Source organism: Thunnus thynnus, chromosome 7 (genome assembly GCF_963924715.1).
Source record: "Thunnus thynnus chromosome 7, fThuThy2.1, whole genome shotgun sequence".
Taxonomy (NCBI): Eukaryota; Metazoa; Chordata; class Actinopteri; order Scombriformes; family Scombridae; genus Thunnus; species Thunnus thynnus.
In genome coordinates, this window is record NC_089523.1 from 11,890,300 (window position 1) to 11,909,638 (window position 19,339).

Sequence of the window (19,339 nt, forward strand, 5' to 3'; positions counted from 1 at the left end):
TGGTTCTGCATCATATTATATGTGTATCATATGTTTTTTTTTAAAAAAAAAAAAAAAATAATAATAATAATAATAATAATAATTATAATAATAATAATACATGTTATTTATTTAGCACAAACACATTTAAAAAAGATAAGCACATACAATTTAAACAACAATTAGAATATTAAAATATATTATTTTATATAAAATCTTAATCTGAAAAGTAACTATAAGTGTCGAATAAATGTAGTGGAGTAAAAAGTACGAAGTAGCATGAAATGGAAATACTCAAGTAAAGTACAAATACATCAAAAATTGTACTTAAGTACAGTACTTGAGTAAATGTTTAATTACTTTCCACCACTGCTATTATGAATGCACTGTTAGAGATGTAGCATTGGTTCAACATAATGGACAATGAATGGAGGAATTACATGCTTTGATTATTGATATTTAACTCGTGATCTCGAGGTAATATCATTTTTAAAAAAAAATAATTGCAAGCATGGCCGCACTCGGCTTCCATACTCTGTCTACCCGTTACCTTTAATTTGAAGGTAAGAACCGGAAGTAGCATTTCCTACTTCGGCCAGCTTGAAGCCGTTGGCGTTGATTGGACGAGAGACATCCTGTGGAAGTGTCCCGACGGCAGTCAAACTAACAGTTTTCAGCGTCAGTTAAAGGGTCAACACGTCAGTATGTCAAGTTTCTTTTTGACGGTTGAAGAGGCAACTGTTCTGTGATGATGAAGATGATGAAGATGACGATGGCGGTCGTCACGGTCCATCATGGCTAAACTGAAAACTTGAGGAGCAAAGTTTGTAACGAGGAGTCTTCTCCCAGACTTTCCCTGTCTAACGTGAACCAGCAGCACCATGGCGCACTCTGTCTCCGTCTGGGCATTTGCTTTCAGTTTATGCTTCGGCGTGACCAACTGTTACTTTTCTATTCCGCTTAAAATATACACAGGGAAATACAACTTATCCTCCGACGTGGATCTGACTCCTCTTCGCCTGGGAGCTTTAACGTCTGATGGAAACAGCCTCTCTCTGGCCTCTGACCCAACCGGTAAAGTCAACTTTCTGGACATGGTAAACAACTTGCAAGGGGACTCTGGAAGAGGCTACTACATAGAAATGTCAGTTGGTACTCCTGGCCAAAAGGTAATGTATCATAAACCTCGTTACTGTGTGTTCATGTCTGTTGTGTTGGTTTCATTATGAACAGGGTAAATATTAAAGGTGCCTTTCCTTTCCCTTCTTTCGTTTCTCTACTTTCCTTCTGAGTCACCGGATCATGTGTTTACATTCGGTCACTGATGGCAGGTCTGTTGTGTGAAGAGGGGCCGGGTCTGTCCACCATGTGATCCACTGAAGATTGTGTTTGTCGCATCCCCAAGGCTCTGTCTGAGACACCAGAACTATCTATTTGATATTTAAATATATGTCACGACTGTTTGATATGACCCCAGCAGCATATTATAATATCACTGTCCTTTATACAATAAAATCAGCTGTTTATTCTCCCAAAGCCTGCCTGCTTGCCTGGGACCGTCATGGCAGGATAGTATCATGGCTGTGGGGTGCAGCAGCTGGCTCAAGTCTCTTGCAGCCTTGGGGTCTGTAGGTAGACTAAACCCCCGCTCACATGCCCTCACATGATGCTGCCTGTGAGGACCACTGTTTCTTAGCAGGCAGCTGACAGGGATTATGAGGCTCCCAAGGAGCAAAGAGCAGCCCCAGAGTTGTACAAAACAGCCAATAGCCCTGGCTCAGGCATATTTGCTGCTTATTTTCCTCTGGTTGCACGGAAAGATGTGTGTGTAATTTATTGTTATCCTTTCATACTGCTGGTTATGTAAAGTGCCTAACGAGATCATATTAATGATTAAGTAGGACTAAATGGTCCCGGAAGGGTTGGAAGAAGGATTCTTCCCCGTCACTATTAAAAATACATGATGCTTTAAGGGTGTTGGAGGTTTAAGGCTACGCTTCGCCATTGTGTTGTAAGTAGATGCGTTTGAAATAGGGCTTAAACTAAAGGTGAATTATCTCATTAGTAAATTGACTTGGTGTTCTTTGGCCTCTCAAGTTAAACAGATCAGAGCTTTTAAGACTCTTGGGTGGCACAGCTCAGTTTCTCAGGCTCACAGAGGCTTATCAGCACTGCCTGCCATGTCACTGCCCTGTGTCAACCTATGAGAGGATAATAAAGATGGATAATGCCAGTGTACACTTCCCACACAACTTTACAACCAGATCAAAGTTGTTCTCATGAAAAATGGGCTTAACATCTGTAGTTTTAAGGACATACCAAAGATAAAGGTGTTGCCCAAATGAGGGCATTTCCCAAACTTAATATTTGGTTAGATAACCATGTATTCACTGCAACATTTCATTCCTATTCAACCTTCCTCATGCTGCATAAAGAGTAAATAGTAACTATGCTTACCTACGCAACAGACAACAGGTGTGGCTCCCAATTAGTCTTAACAATGCTTCAGCTGTTTGATAAAGAGTCATATATAAACACTTTGTGTCTATCTATAGCTAAGTTTTCCTACTGTTGGAACTTTTATTGATTTATAGGTATTATTATTTTGTGTTTGTACAACCTCTCTGATTACCTTTTTATAAAACGAACAATAAGATTGCCAAGGGAGCCTCACCAGTTTTGCCATTTTGACTTGCCATAGCAGGGAAAGCACAGGTGTAACGTAGCGATGTGTCCCAGTCATTCCAGTGAGCCAGAAAGCACAATATCAGAGCCCTGAGACCAGTTCGCCCACAATCAAGACTATAACTTTTGTTGAACAGTAGCCTGTGTGGGATTAGTAGCTTTCACAACATAGTATAAGAATTGTCAACAGGCCAGCCATTCACTTGTAGAGATATGTTATACAACATGATAGCCACCATTAGCTACTGGTCTTACCAGACCAAATAAGGCTTTAGCAGCAAAACCTTTGAGTGTACTGAGTTGAGCAATGGTGCATTTTGTTGCTTAAAAGTTCGATTTTTTTTACTTGTAACAGGAAGAATATGTTATTTCCTCTTTCAAAGCTGCATAGTCAAGGTAAGGCAGTAGGTATTAATGTTACTGGTCATACCTGTGTTTGTTTGCTGCAATGACATGTCTAAATATCTGCCATGTAAAATGACATAATTTGGTGTTTATGTACTGAAGGCAAGTGTGGCACTGGCTCTCCATACAGCCTGAGGAAGCTCAAGAGGAATGAAATTTTGATGAGACTATTAATCTCAGATTACTTTGAACATTGCACTCATAGTCAATGGGAAATATGTTGCAGTCTATGTTTGCAATGATTGTCTCAAAAGGTAATTTACTTAATTTCTAGCATGTAAACGCTGTAGATGTGAGATGTACAGAAAGACAGGGTGTCATCAGAATTGTTTGTATATTACAACTTTTTTTAATGGCTCAGGAATGAGCTGAATTATAATAGAGGAGGGAGAGTGTAATGTATAGATAGAGAAGACCGTTACACCTCTTAACATTCCTCTAACATTACAGCCTTTACACTCTTGTAGTCTGTGCATACATTGAAAGCTTCATATCAGTTTCTCACATCAGCAGAGCTCAATCCACTTTGGTTCAGATTGGTTATGCAGTGCCAAAATGTCCTGTAACCCGATACTGTTGAGTAATACTCTCAATATTTTTCTAACTAAATGATGATGTGATTACAGGGCCGTGGTGTTAAATGAGGCACTATTCAAATGAGCCACTAATTGCCGCATCTGTTAGCATGTGGCACAGCCAGGCTGAGGTGTCGGCTGGAGAGCCTCACATCTGCTAATTGGTACAAACAGGTAGCAGATGCATGTTGTTGCCACGGAGCCACCGCCAATTAGACAGCGAGCGCTCAACTGCGGGCGACTGCAGGCTGCCTCAGCAGCGGGGGGAAGAGATTTGCCCGAGGCTCAACAGCCGAGCTCAGAGAGGAGTGTGACTAGAAATGATAGGTGGCGTGGGGATAAGGAAATGCCCCTGCTCCCCCTCCTCCACCTCGAGGTTCCAGTATTTTCCAATCTGGCCTGTTTGGCAGGTTCCGGCCTTGTGTGAGTGGACTGATGCCATCTGCCAGGCAGCAGTGGGGTTTTAGATGGCACAGTCACAGTGATGGGACCAGGGCCAGTCCAATGAGGAGGAACTGATAAGCCTGTCTCCTGTGGACAGGCCAACAGGGGCTTCCCGTGCCTGAACCAGTCTGTAACACATGGTTGATAATTACAGAATTGTTTCATAATGACTTCATGCCCACCTGAGCGTGACAGTGGGATGTTGGCTTTGAGGAATAATTTATGATACTTCTGGTTTCTCAGCAAATACAGTATGTATAATGATAAACAGACTCTAGTTACCGTTTAGCTTTTGGCTGAAGGGCTTGAGGAAGTAAATGTCTTCTTGTTATGCATGGAATGACTTGTTTGGCTGTCCAATTCATTTGCATTGTAAATAAACAACTTCCTGCTGGTCTGGTCTTTCTTAAACAGTGGCAGCTGCAGAGGAGTGATGATGGATTGATTGTTGCAGTCAGTGTTCATGAGTATGCTGAAGGAATACTTAGTATAGACAGTGCGACATAAGTGACGAGTCACCGTATAGACCTCTTTAAGTCATCAGGTGAATGTGGGGTATTAGGTTTATGTCCCCTGTCGTGGTGAGGAACGCTTGCTTGCAAGTGCTAATGTGGCCACCGCTCAGTAGTAGAGGTGACAGAAATCTTCTGGCTAATTAGTTCCTGCTTGTTGACTTGATAGAATATAATAGAAACAGTAATTAAAAATAGAAAAGAGTTCAAACTAGCTAAATATATAAATATAATATCCATATTTAAAAAAAAAAAAAAAAAAGCTGCTGAGATATTCTTCAGGATATAATTGATGCCTTGAAGGCAACATTATCTCAGCCGCTGTTAGCTGGTCCCCACTGTGCACATGACACATACCAGGACAGCTGGAGTGGGTCATGTCAGTAGCTAGAGGCTATCATGTTCAACTCACAGATCACACTTTAGAGAGTAATTATATCAGAGATGCATAGCAGTGTTTGCCCAATGGTAAAGCTCTTTACACCCAGAGATCATCTGTAATAGTTCTGTGTGACAGTGGAAAGCTCCGCATTAAGAAAAAAATAATTACAAAACACTGACCAAAAAGTGACTGTTATTGGCTGTCACTGTCATTTTCCAGTTAAATAACTTCACATGGCAGATATTTAATAGCCGCTTGTTAACTTGCACACATGCAACATTGCTAAGTCGTGGATAATTTCCATTTATGTCACATATTTGACAACAGGCATTCCAGTTAATTAAATATTCCTCCATCAGGCTGAATATGGATCAGAGAGTCCCTAAGAAAGAAAGATATCCTTCTGTTTTGTCTGTTTTCTGTGTGTGTGTGTGTACCATCTTTTGTTCCCTCGTCAGTGTTTCCAGTTTAATTTGTTTGCTTTTTTTTTGTTTGTTTTTATGATTTGTAAGGAATGTAGTTTTTCCTGCTCTTCTCCCTCTTCTGCAACAGCTTTTCATCCCCTAATTATTATTATTATTATTACTACAAACACACATTTTAATGTGTTGATTCAATTTTAAAAGCTAAAAGTCTACTTCTTAATGTATTAACGCTGTGCTGCACCTGTCTCTTATTTTTTCACTGTGTAACTCGGGAACTCTGTGAGTCAGGGTGGGGTTGGTTTGCCGTTGTTAAAGCAAATGCTTCCTTGTGTTTTTCAGCTGAACATCCTGGTGGATACAGGCAGCAGTAACTTTGCCGTGGCTGCGGCTCCACACCCATTTATTACTCACTACTTCAACACTGCACTGTGAGTGGCCCAAACACTTGATGTAATCCGACGCACACGCTCGGTCTGCAAATGTCTTGTTACTATTGTGTTACAACTTTTAGTTCTAATTTTTACTATTACCTGATCTCCATCATCCACAGTCTCTTATAGCTGACGTAGGATTTATTGATGACATACTATCAGAAATCAAAGGTTTTTAACAGATAATGTTTCTATGTTTAGTATATTTTGTAAAATATCATGGATCACTTAATCTTTGCTATTTTATTCATTTACATGTGTGTCATAAAAAGGTTTAACTTAGTTTTAAAGTGATGAATTTGTCCTTTCATAATTTTTTCTTGCCTTATGCTTATTTTTTTTGCCGTAGCCCCTTTATTTTAGCCTTAAATCTAATTAGCACTGATTTAGCTTTTTATCTCACCACAGTGCCACAGGGCTTTATAAGTGTTCTCAATGTGTACCTCAGTCACGTCTTAATCGAGCTTCTTCCTCTGTGTTTTAGCTCCAGTACCTACAAGTCAACTGGCCGCACTGTGAGTGTCAGGTACACTCAGGGCAACTGGGAAGGTGAACTGGGTATCGACCATGTCTCCATCCCTAAAGGCCCCAACGGGACCATCACCATCAACATAGCTGCCATCCTGTCGTCTGACGGCTTCTTCCTTCCTGGGGTGAACTGGCAGGGCATCCTGGGACTGGCCTATCCCATGCTGGCAAGGGTGAGACACACAAACAAGCTCTTAAAAATCTGAAATGACTGTCTCACTGATTTTACTGGTAATTGAGTGTAATGTTAAGTACCAAAGCAGCAGATCTACACCTGAAATATAATGAAACAAAATATTTCCATGGCCAGGAATATTCAGGTATCATCGATAATAGTGTAGAAGTGAAATGTAGAAATCAGAAAAAGGGATAATCAATTGTGAAACAGCACTTTTCTTCTTTATTCTGGGGTATATTTATGACAGTAGTGATATCTGATTACTGCTCATGGATGATTATGGATTTTTTTTTGTTTATTGTTTCTTAGTAATTAAAAAAACCCAACATTGAATAAATCAATGGGACTATTTTAATTCCGCGGCCTCCTTTGTTTATTAAGCAATTAAAAAAATACTATTATCTCTCTCTAGCTCTGATGTTTTAGGGCTCATATATTTTACACCTGCACCTGAAGTTGGTCGTACATGTTTAGAGAAAAAGACCTAAAATAAATGAAACACAGTATTTTTACAAACGTGTACGTTTTTAAGTCCTGAGTTTGTTTATTGATCACTGTGGAATATGTCATAAAGTAATTGGGTTATTCTTTGTTGCAAAAAACAAGGAGCGGTACATTTAAATTACATTTATTATATAACCTTTCCACAAAGCCCCAAGCTTTTCGATACATGTAACCGGCAAATGAGACTTAAGGAAGCAAAACTTCTGTAGAAAGCGTAGGCTGCACAGAGAGGAAAAATAAGGCATTCGATGATATCAGGTTTAAACAAGTTAATCAAGCAGCACTGCATAACTTCCTACTGCCCCACATCTTTTTTTTTTTTTTTTTTTTTTTTTTACAGCACTGAAAAACATTTGAAACTGAGATCTTATCTGTGTGTAGTCACGGACATTTCACATGACAACAGAAAAGTTTCGTGTCTATGATTTTATTTTCGGAAGCCAAGGGTGGGAAGCTCCTGTGTAATGCTCATCTCATTTCTTTTCTTTTTTTTCCACACTGAATATTAGGCAAGAATGACAAAAGTATTACCCAACATAGTGTACTATTTCAGTAAATTACTTTTATCGTCATGTTTATTAATGGAGCTAGAGCAGCCGTTTTAATTGGATACAACTGAATATGATTATCTGTTCTCCTGATTAAATAAATCTAAAATCTTTCAGTGTAGAAGAAGCACAGTTAGTCGATTTTAATTCATTTTCAGGAGCCAGAGAAGAACATTCTTAAGTGCGGAGTGTGACGGTCGCCCAATGTCAGCTGTCTTTAACATGACTTTAACATGATAATTTGGTGAATTATCATGTTAAAGAATGACGTCAGCTTAAAAAGGCACAATACATTCCTTCATTCTGTGCTGACTACAGCAACCTTTGGGATCTAATGGCAGTGATTGAAGGGCAGATAGGCTCACACTGACCACTTTGTGCTGCTGGTGTCTCCTGAGCGTTCAGATTCAACTCGCCAGAGGGACGTTTTGTCATTCGTGACATCATGATAACACCTGTCTGAGAAAAAGAGGAGAGAGAACATCCTTTCAAAGGTCATACCACGGTCTCGTACCGTACTGAACATTGTTTCAATCTTTCAAAACACTTTTTTATCTGTTTTGAAAAGTCAGTAAAGAAAATCAGTTGTCTATTGAAACATTTAAATAATTAAACATAAACCAACAGTATCAGGAGTAAGTCTATCAGCCCGCCAGCAGTTAACTTTGCATATATCTCGTGTTTTAAGTGTAAGTATTTTAATGTGTACAGGAGAGCTGCTTCCCCAGAAACAATTTTTCTGCTTTTTGCAATTAAAGTCATATCCTCAAACAAATCTTAGTTCTACAATTGACTGGTGTATCTTTTGTTCTCCTTCTTACTCCCCAAGTCTTATAAACTTCCAAAATATATTTTTTTTTTTTCTTAGAGACCCAAGTCATCCCATGTAGTCAGTGTTGAGATACAGGATCCATCACACAATGAGGTTTTTTTTTTTGTACAGTTGATTTTTTTCCAGAATTTACACAAAACATTTTTGGAATGAGATCTTTCATTCCTTAAATATTTTTTCTGAACTTATATTGGATTATTTTGGTTTTTTTGCATAAGCTGAAAATGAAATAAACTTGCATATTCATACAAAATAAAAACTTCAAATGCAAAAGCTCAAATCAATTAACACGAATGAACGATGACACATTTTCTGTCTCTCAATCAGCCGGACTCGTCTGTGGAGCCCTTCTTCAACTCTGTGGTGGATCAGCTGGGAATTCCTGATATCTTCTCCCTCCAGATGTGCGGTGCTGGACTGTCAGCCAGCAGCACAGCGGACCCTGCGGGAGGCAGTCTTGTGAGTAGTCAGGAGGGGCTGCTCAGGGAGGACTTTGATAAAATGAACATATGAAAAATGTTTGGTTGTAGAGTTTGCTTAAAGGCAAAGAGGGTTTTTTTCATCTTTGGACACTTCTTATATGTTCTGCATCTAACTTTTGTGATGCAGTATGCGTGTAACATTTGCAGTATCCATTACGTACTTCAATACGACAGTCCTGGGATGTGGTTGAGCACTCTCTTCTTCTCACACTAAATCAAATCCCTCACTAGTGGGTCAGACAGAGGAGCATTTTGGAGACATAATAGCTGGCATCCTCCTCGTCACCGCGGTTTCCCCATCGCAGGCCCAGTCTAGTTAGAGTGTAGCTAATTAAGCTAAGATAGTATCCTGCTGAGAGCAGGTCTGTCGCTGTTATACGAACGGCCTCGATGCCTCGCTCGCTGCATCTCCATCATGTGACCCACTGATATAGACAGATGGAGAAGATGGCAGGGTGCTTGTGCGTGTGTGTGTTTATGTACTTTGCCAAAATTTGGAGGGATAAAGCTTTTACTACAGCGTACCCTTGTTGGATTTTCACTGTATTGTTGTGTTCACAGATGACCCAGTGATGAATGATGATATAATGAGTGTTTTGGCGGTTTTTTTTTGTTTCTTCCTCAGATCATGGGAGGGGCTGAACCAACTCTGTATCGGGGGTCGATGTGGTACACCCCTATAATAGAGGAGTGGTACTACCAAGTGGAGGTTTTGAAGCTGGAGGTCGGAAACCAGAATCTGGACCTGGACTGCAGAGAGGTAAACTTATCATCATATGATATCTGAAACTGCTAAACACTACCCAACACCATGCAATGAGGTTGATTAAATGGAAGTAAATCATATTGTTAAATCATAAGCAGAGAGCAGTGCTGGTCAGATAACAGACATATTCTGGTTGATATTCTTGCATGATGAGCTGCTTATTTGAAGGTTACAACACGGAAATGAAACGGTATGAGAGAAGGGGAATTCAATCCAGTTTGTCTGCTCATGAAAGAATTTCCTCATTTTCTATTCTTTTGTTTGCTCAAGGTCTTCAGTAGGAGCCCCGTTGAACTGAGAGAAACCTTACTGCACTTCACTCTTTCTCTCTTTCTTTTCAGTACAACATGGATAAAGCTATAGTCGACAGTGGGACGACACTGCTGCGACTTCCTGTCAATGTCTTCAACGCGGTGGTAGAAGCCATCACACGCAGCTCTCTGGTACGCTGCCGTCTCTCCACAGACAATGATGAAACGTGTTGTCAGAGTAAAGAGATGCAGGGGAGGATAGGACACACACACTGTTCAAGGACATAGTAGCTTTGAGAAGAAGCATCAGGAATTTTTCTTCTATAAAAATATGTGTGTGCCTGTGGTTTTGTTTGGGGTTTTTTTTTCTACTCTATGTTACACGTTTTCCACCTTTTTACAACTGTACACAAACAGAATTCAAGGTTAATTTGAACCTGGAAGCAACATTTTCAATTAATGTACCAACATCCTTGCAGATTAATCCCAAGCGGGTGAGGTTTCAACTCAGTAAAGGAAAATGAAAGAGAACAGCAAAGCCTGTTTTTGCTGCACTGACCTTCTGTTTCCCTTCGTCTCCTCCTCCATGTATTTGTCTCCTTGGTTCAGATCCAGGACTTTTCCTCAGGGTTCTGGGATGGCACCAAGCTTGCATGTTGGATGAAGGGAGAGACCCCCTGGAGGTTTTTCCCCAAGCTGTCCATCTATCTAAGGGCCACAAACACCAGCCAGTCCTTCCGCATCACCATCCTGCCTCAGGTACATAAACACATAAACACAAAAACATCCCTGAAGAGCTCCTCCATCCAGCTGAGAGACATAAACTCTTAGCAATCATCATTCTCCTCTGTTCATTTTCTCTTGTGCTGCAGCTGTACATCCAGCCAATCACAGATGTGGACGGCACGCTGGACTGCTTCCGTTTCGGAGTGTCTTCCTCTGCTAACGGCCTGGTGATCGGCGCTACCGTTATGGAAGGTTTCTACGTGGTGTTCGATCGTGCTCAGCGGAGACTGGGCTTCGCGCTCAGCAACTGTGCAGGTGAGGGTACATACCTGGCCAATCAAGGTGCTTGTGGAGTACTGCTAACTCACTAAGAATGGTAGGAGTTTGTCTTTATGCCTGTGACCGTTACAAAGACAGAAATGTATGTACAACTCAACATATCAGATACGACCTCCAAACAAAGCAGTTCACTGTGTATCTTAAAACACTGGTTTGTATCATCAACTGCATTTTTGTACACAGCTTAAAATGCGTGTTGCTTTTTTTTTTGGTAATTTTATTTCCCAATCTCAATGTACTATATTTATCTCAATGTACTATATTTATCTCAATGTACTATATTTATCTCAATGTACTATATTTATTGGGTGTGTTTGTACGAAGTGCTGAAGTCGTGCTGAAGTAATTCACATCAGAAAAACTGATGTTTGCACAAGAAAGCTCACTCACACTCAGTACACGTAATATTGTAATAACTCAAACACAGGAAGGAACACATACAGGAAGTATGAAGTAGCAATAAATACTACTTCAACTGTTTCTTCCAAACTTGTATTTATTTATTGACTGTTATGGTGCGTGTGTAAAGAAATAAAACAACCAAAGGAAAGAGGGAACCCCTCAAGAGCAGCTAATATAAGCGCTTTCATTAATGGCCAATAGGTTTAATTTCTATCATATGGTTTCAACTGATAATAGAAATCAACAAAATGTCAGGAAATGACATTTATCTTTAGAAAATGTATTGCTTCAACACTGCAAGATTTTAAACAGAAAAAGAGAAAACACAGTCCGGGCATTTAATTTAGATAAATTGATAACTTACAACAAAGCAAACTATGAAATATACTAGTGTGCTACTATACTACTTGTTTATATTTCATTTCGTAGGTTCACTAACCAAGACCACCAGACAATCCCATTCATCATCACCTTAATGGCAAAGGTTAAACCTTAAAAAGCAGCACTTCCCTGAAGTTTCGTGTAAATATGAACCTGGGCAGGGCCTCCCTGCTCTTATCTTAAAGTACAAAGATGACTTTTGTTCTGTAATAAGCAACAGACTCGGAGCAGATGTAGGCTGAAGGTTAAGGATGCAGGCTTGTGACAGTGGGGTAGCCAGAGCTGATATCCAGAGCTGGATGGTAAAATCTGGACACAGAAAGCTCTCAACTAGTGAAGCAAAAAATCTCTAATTGCTCTGATGATGCTGCTTAGTAGCTGTCAGTCAAAGACAACAAGTGAATAGACAGCTTGATAGTAATGTAGTTGTCATTTTATATCTGTAACAAGCAATTGTTCATCATCAAGTGTTTGTCTCAATCTAATCTTCACATGTCTGAAACATTAGGCTTGCTGTTTTTATCCAGCAGTGATCAAACATTTTTAGTATGCAAAAGTATTTGAGATATTCTACTTTTTCAAGGTTCGTGAGTGTTTTATTTTGCCCTGTTGATTTTCAGACACTTGACGTTTTTACTTCAGGTGTGATTCAGCTGATCAGAACAGAGTTTTGCAACGATCTGTCTTATATTTCTCTGCAGTGAATGGCGGAGTGGCTCTGTCAGAGATCGCGGGACCCTTCTCGGCGGCGGACGTGGCGGCCGACTGCTCCAGCGGGGCTCTGAAGGAGCCTCTTCTGTGGGTGATCTCCTACGCGTTGATGGCGGTCTGCGCCGTGGTCCTCATCATCCTGCTGCTCTTGCTGGTCCTGCCCTGCAGACGCAGAGACCGTTCAGGAGAGATAACCGATGAGTCCTCGCTGGTCCGCCACCGCATCAAGTGACTGAGAGGAAACGTACGGGCGAACAGGGTGAACGGGCAGGGGACCAGCGCACAGAGCCCATCCGCAGTGGTGGAGAAAGGGGTGAGGCTCGGCCTACACCAACCAACAATACTCAGCTCTGAATGTCTGACAGACTCTAGACTGCACTCATCAGCTTGGCCCGTGGAGGTAGACACAGACAGATCACCTGCCTCTTAAAGGGAAAATCCACCCTAAAAAACACTTCTATACATTTAAAAACAGCTGTTGGTGATGCATAATGCATTTATGGTTCCAATTTCTTTGTTTGGTTGTCTTATTTTCACTGATAATTGGTCAACATATGTAGACACTGTGACAAAAAACACATCCAGCTTAAAAGAACAGTTTTTTGTAATGGTTATGACTTACTTCTCTTTAACTGGAAAGCCTCGTAAGTTATCAAGCATTGCTTGATAACTTACAAGCATTGTTTTACACCCAACAGGAGAGCACTAAAATCAAGTTCAAGCTGTTTAGGACTGTCAAAAGGTATTCTTGGAAATGTAGGACATCGCTAACACAAACAAAAGGGTGAACCAAACTATGAAACACTTTATAAAACATCTTGTGACGCACACTAACCATCACACAGCAGTGATATCAAAGGGTGGAGTTACTTCCTTACAGACAATCACACCACAGCAGGTGAGGAGGACATAAGCAGTACATGCACAGCTATTCTTTAATAATTTAATAGTTGGAGATTTGACTTCCAGGCAAATTGTGTATTATTAATTTCTCAAGGGCTCACAATCTCTTAAAAAGTGCCTTTACAGTTGATCATCTGCCACCAGCAGATTTTTTAGCTTCTTTAAAGATATGAAAGCCAACTCTGTGATCAGTGAAGGAATGTCTCAAGTGCCTTCTTATACTTTAAAGTTGACCTCCAGTCTGCATTTGTAGTACAATGTGTGCCTGTGTATATTGAAGTTAAGGGGAAAAGCTGCTGAAACAATTACAGTTTCTAGGAAGAATATTCGAGGTTACACACATGTTTACAGTGCCTCTAGTGCCTTTAAGTCTCAGTTCACTGCAAACACATATTGATATACAGTATCAGCAGTGTGAGACTTACTCTGCTGAATTGCACTTTGTTTCTAAAATTGATCAAAAGTGTAATATAAAGCTAAAGATCAATATTTCTCAATCTGTTGGAGTAAAATAACAGTTATGCAATTTGTTGTAATTAATGTAATTTTACTAATTCTGTTTATGTCCAACTTTTGAATGAATGTGATTGTATTATTATTCCAAGTATTTGCTTTTTAGATGCAGTTATGACACTAGATTTGCGAGGGTAAATATTTATACTGCACATTTTATACAAATCAAACACTGAAGTAGAAGCCAAAGGACATATTGAAACATGCATCATCTGGGTACATGTGGACTAGTTAGCTTTTTAGCAAAGCTGATTGACCTGTCAGCAATAAAAATGTGCTAAATGCCATTTTACTGTCTCTTGAGACGAGCGACAGCTTTATATGTAAAAGTCAATGATACAGTGCGTGAAGCATGGTCCTCTGCTGAGGCTGTGCTGCACAGTCTGAAAGAGAAATGTGTGCTGTTTGATTCTGTTCTTGTGATACAACTCAAACTGCACTAATATCTCAACCTGCCAAAATTTTAAGTCGTCAAATTGAAGGTACACTTGAATCTTTGAATGTTCACTTATTTAAAAGTGTATTTTTCTGTTCCAAAATTGTACTTGTGTTGTAAATAAAATAACTTGTGACCAAATCAAAGATATAATGGTTACTCAGGACCGAAGCATCCTGTGAAATTGTTGTGCTTCAAGCTTGATGTGGTTTGTGAGTGACATCTTGTGTTGAGACATGGCACAACTCCATTTAATGGCTCATTTTATAACTTTTAATTAAATGGACATTTTCAGTCAAAATTATTCAGGCTAATTAAAGACCTTCTGTATCTCAAATACACAAAAATAAAACTGTAATACATAAAAAAGTATTTATGAAATAAGTTATGTTAGTGATACATACAGTATAATATTGAGACAGTGATATAAAAAAAAGTATCTGCATGCTACAAAAAATTGTAAACACCATCATCTCAGACATTTCATCTTTGGTCCCGTCATCACTCATCTTGATGTTTCTGCAAACACACAAACATTTTTTTTATTGTTTCCTGTGAACGCCTGCATCACATTTTGATTAATCATTTCTGTACAAGATTACAGTATATTATTTTCAGAATGAAACCAAGCAATGCTTTGTAAAGTCCACTGGACATGACAAAGTCCACCTTATCATAATGTCAATACTTTGAGTTGTCACACAAGTAAATAAATAGCAAGCACAAACTACATTATTAAAATATCAACTTGTATCAAGACCATAAACATACAGTAAGTATTATCACATCAAGTCAAGAAGTATTAACTTCTTATTGCATCTGCTCCTCCAAGCAGATTAAATCAAATGCTACAAATTATTTGCTCATACAATACATAGAAATTCTCAGTGTAGATTGGAGTCTGATTTAGTTTAACTGCCTTTACAAGTCCAACATTACCGTATGTTAGCTGTTGATTTTGCTGTTCTGAGTTTTTACCTTCATCTGACGGTGGATCCAGTCCAAGAAATGGGTGACGTTGCCATAAACACCTGGTTTGTTCTGCTCAGCACAGTGTTCTCCCCAAATACTGTCCCCAATGAGCCACCATACTCCATCCTTCAGTGACACCAGAGGGCTGCCACTGTCAGACTGAAAAACAGTTTGGCATTGATTGAATGTTAGTGAGCTACACATTGTACATGATACATACTCATGACTAAGACCTTTACAGTAATTTTGAGGTGAAATTGAAAAACGAACAATATTTATTCAGTTTAAGAGACATTTAAGGTCTTTAAAGGTCCATAAAAACCCTTGTATACTTAGTCAGCTGCCTCCTCAGCGCCATGACTTTACATTCATTGACTGTATAAATGGTTTGTTATAAGTCGTCAAATGAAACTGTTTATTTAAAGTTGTTACCACGTACAGAACATAGTGCAGGTCTTGTTTGAATAAACATCAAAGTAAGTTGCATAAGAGCTTGGACATGCTTTGAATTCTTTCAAGAACAGAAACTATTTCTGTCACCAGAAAATATCTGTTATTATAAAGACCATTTGTTACTACTTATGTAAAGACCAACAAGTCTTTGTGTACATTGTGATCAGTTGAGTCTGTATTTAAAGCAAATACAGCAACACATTAACCCTGAAGGCAGTCACACTGGTGCTCACTACATGAGATAAAATAAACTGCACTTTGTGTTTTATGATATCAGTTAAAAAGAGTTTTTTATCGTGTCACCAGTCGTACGTGGCATGTGTCTGATCCTGCCCCCATCTCTCTGGTGCAGAGCATGTCCTGTGATATCCTGCCATTGTAGGCGATGGAGCTGTTGCAGTCTGAAGTATCTATGAGTGAGACCTGAGCCTCCATCAGGTGTGGAGAGCCAGAATCTGTCAGAGAGAGGTGCAGCAGATGGGAATGTCACTACTTCAAGACATTTTTAAAAAGTCATGTAAATTCCCACATGCTCTTTTACAATTAAACATCCCTTTAATGCAAGTATTTGTTCACATGCATTTCAAATTATATCAGGCAAACTATCAGTGAGTAAAGCAGGATTAAAAGCCTCGACCATGGCGCCCCCCAGTATTACTTTTACAAAATACACTTCGTCTTTTAAACACCTATTCCAGTTCAGTTTCTGTTATTCACTTGTGTTTTGTGCGTTTTCCACTGATGAAGCAGAATGTTAAAGTTGTGTTCACACCACATAACCACTTGTGACCATAAGTGTCTCACCTCCATTCACCGTGCGACCAAATCGTGATATCCAGCACTTTTGAGGAGCGGTGATGTTTAGACCAACATTTGGGAGGCACACTGGTCCAATATTACTGGAGGCTGGTAAAGAAAAGAAAATGACTGTTGTTATAAATCTACAAAAGGAACATTTGATCAACTAAAATGTTTCACTGTGCTCTGTGGACATTGAAGCAGACATTTATCAGCTGGTTTCCACAGAGTAAGAGATTAATGAGGAAAAGTGTTGTGTTTTGTATTACACAAACTACAAAAATACTAAGGACAACCGTGTTTATCTGGATTCTTTGTCACTAAGAGACTTGATTTGAGTGCTGTGTTGCTGAGTGTGGATGTGTTGACATGCTGCTCTTCTTCTGGGAAATCTTTTTTTGTGTGCACCTGTCTTGTCCACAGGTTTGGAGAGCCTCATCAGAGCAATGTCATTCCTTCGAGTGAGGCCATTGTATCCTTCGTGGGCTATAATGTGGCTCACAGAGTAAGCAGGGTTAAACAGAGTGTCTAATGGATCCACAATCCCAGCATACACTGCCCAGTCTCCGGGGCTGGAGGCCCTGCAGAGAAGAGACACAGCAGAGAGTAGATTCAGGCAGAGCTCAGACTGCAACCACTGCTTTGAGAAGTGCAGTAAACAAACACTGACTTGGCCACACAGTGCGCTGCAGTGACTATCCAGTAGGGGGAAATGATTGCTCCTCCACAGCGGTGGGAGCCCGCAACCTGCAGGCTGACCTGCCACGGCCAGGCCCCGGGGGAGGCCAGCTGGCCCCTGGAGGCCCTGCTGGAGTTCACCCCACTTCCACAATCTGTGAAGAAGATTGCTGTTAGAGATTTCACAGCTAGTGAGTTTTCACGAGCAGATGTCAAAGTGTTGCCGTGTTGAAATGGCATCTGAACACTAATGTGACCTTTTTGTATAACACAATAACACAATGTGTCCATGTATACTAATATCTGATTTGTTTGGGGGGGGGGGGGGGGGCAGCTAAAATACATAAAATAAAGCATAAACGTATTATTTTCAGATTACATAATGACATACCAGTACATCGCAATGTCACCACTCTGTTGTTGGGGCAGGTTTTACTGCAGACGGCAAAAAGAAGACATTTGAGATGGGATTAGGTTCATATTCATTTAATATTAGAGTCATTTCTGCTGGCTCAGTATTACCAGTTCACTAACCTGAGGATCACCTGTTGCAATATGGGAGCCTCAGGGTTGAAATCAGACTTCACCATCAAGAATCCATCACTAGAATCAGCCTCCTGTTGGCCTGATTTAAAATATGTGCTCCTGTCAAACCACATGATGGAAAACACAATTTAAACACATAAATCATTCACACAAGCAGAGGACACACAGTCTGTGTTTGATCCAGTGAAACAGCTGAACATCTTACCTGCTGTATCCAATGTGCTGGCAGCTTGCTCTCCCCTTCTGGTCCGTCCAGCTGCGAGAACAAACATTCCTCCAGGTTTTAGTCTGAGACGTGTAAATCTGGAGCAGGAAACTGGAACCATGAAGCCTCACTGACAAAGCAAACGCAGATGATCACTTGACATTTTGCTACATGTGGAAAGTAGGTGAAGTCGGTGGGCAACTGGTGCAAAGACGTGTCAAGTAACACAAATAACTGACAACGCATCTTTTTTCACAAACTCCAACCATTTTGTATAACAAACATGAAACTAACACTTCACATTTACATTATGTAGAACTACAAGGTAGCCATGAACAGCTGTGTGTGTAATGATTGAACAGAACAATGTTTATGTAATATCTTTCAATTTTAGATTTCTGAAAGTAAAGTCATATTATATCAATGTGTTACATTTAGCTGTAAAAGACTGTGCTTCATGAAGGTGGATGATGAGACTTCAGGATTTTCAGGTGTGTTTTGTCATGTACTTCGGCCCCGAATGAGGCTGTTTACCACAGTTAGCTTCATCCTGGCCTGCTGGACAATCCGTCACCCCGTCACACCACTGGGACTCCCACACACAGCCCCCATTGCCACACTGCAGTCCGTGTATACAGGACGAGGAAACTGAGAGATAAGAGAGGACCTGGGTGTAAAATATATATACAGTAAAGTGCGTATGTTTGTGTTCGAGGTTCAGTAGGAATAAATCCTGCGCTCACAGTAATAACCGAGGAGGATTCCAGCCAGCAGCAAGAGGAGCAGCAGGCAGATCACAGCGGCCACAGTGAACTTCACACACCTCTGTTTTACACCTGAGAGGACAACACACACACACACACACACACACACACACACACACACACACACACACTGTGACTGTAGACCTGATTAGACTCAGCTTACACACTTTTAAAATGTGTTTAAAATGCACCTTTTAAATCTTTAATCTAATTACTACTATTAAATCTAATTATGTAAAAACATCTGTATTTTTGGCTTTTATTGTATACTGCAGTATTACACTAACAATTACATTAAAATACGTACAATACTATGGATATATAATCATACAGTATATAGAACAATGGCCGTCCTTAATATGGAAAGTTTATCCACATTTTTACTGTATATTTGATTATATTTGGATTATCTGTTGTTAATTTATCTAAAAAGTTCTATACCTACCGACATTTAGTTATGAGTTTGTTGTTTTTTTTAACCCAAACAAAATGGTCAATTTTTATCTGGTACATCTATATAAACATAAAAATATACTGTATAATCTTACTATAACTGTAATTAATTAAACCTCTTGGTTTGTTAGT

At 39.8% G+C, this 19,339-nt stretch overlaps 2 protein-coding genes and 1 long non-coding RNA gene across 3 annotated transcripts; 1 reads left to right on the forward strand and 2 right to left on the reverse strand.

The window, feature by feature from the left end:
• Positions 1-573: 573 nt before the first annotated feature.
• On the forward strand, positions 574-13,181 carry bace2 (beta-secretase 2). Its single transcript, XM_067594387.1, has 9 exons — positions 574-1,148; positions 5,747-5,835; positions 6,323-6,539; positions 8,756-8,887; positions 9,536-9,670; positions 10,018-10,119; positions 10,537-10,686; positions 10,800-10,968; positions 12,477-13,181. Exons 1-9 carry the CDS (start codon positions 861-863, stop codon positions 12,716-12,718), a joined length of 1,524 nt encoding a protein of 507 aa, XP_067450488.1. The 5' UTR covers positions 574-860; the 3' UTR covers positions 12,719-13,181.
• Positions 13,182-14,777: 1,596 nt separating this feature from the next.
• LOC137186854 (transmembrane protease serine 2-like) lies at positions 14,778-17,898 on the reverse strand. The gene is made up of 8 exons (XM_067595888.1): positions 17,774-17,898; positions 17,631-17,674; positions 17,232-17,394; positions 16,970-17,142; positions 16,568-16,669; positions 16,076-16,218; positions 15,317-15,469; positions 14,778-14,857 (listed from the first exon to the last, which is right to left on the reverse strand). The coding sequence occupies exons 1-8, from the start codon at positions 17,896-17,898 to the stop codon at positions 14,840-14,842; spliced, it is 921 nt and encodes a 306-aa protein (XP_067451989.1). The 3' UTR covers positions 14,778-14,839.
• Positions 17,899-17,998: 100 nt separating this feature from the next.
• Positions 17,999-18,818, reverse strand: LOC137185881 (uncharacterized). The gene is made up of 3 exons (XR_010928927.1): positions 18,734-18,818; positions 18,525-18,638; positions 17,999-18,120 (listed from the first exon to the last, which is right to left on the reverse strand). It is a non-coding gene; the product is annotated as an uncharacterized lncRNA (long non-coding RNA).
• Between the last annotated feature and the right edge of the window lie 521 nt (positions 18,819-19,339).

Bases quoted from the DNA above. Each gene is read 5' to 3' on its own strand.
- bace2 (XM_067594387.1), top strand. From the start codon at position 861: ATGGCGCACTCTGTCTCCGTCTGGGCATTTGCTTTCAGTTTATGCTTC. The intron at 5,836-6,322 runs GTGAGTGGCCCA...TCTGTGTTTTAG, and splicing joins CACTACTTCAACACTGCACT to CTCCAGTACCTACAAGTCAA. The intron at 6,540-8,755 runs GTGAGACACACA...TCTCTCAATCAG, and splicing joins CCTATCCCATGCTGGCAAGG to CCGGACTCGTCTGTGGAGCC.
- LOC137186854 (XM_067595888.1), bottom strand. From the start codon at position 17,898: ATGTGGTTTGACAGGAGCACATATTTTAAATCAGGCCAACAGGAGGCT. The intron at 17,143-17,231 runs GTCAGTGTTTGT...TCTTCTCTGCAG, and splicing joins GCAGCGCACTGTGTGGCCAA to GGCCTCCAGCCCCGGAGACT. The intron at 15,470-16,075 runs GTACGACTGGTG...ACTGTTTTTCAG, and splicing joins CAGGATCAGACACATGCCAC to TCTGACAGTGGCAGCCCTCT.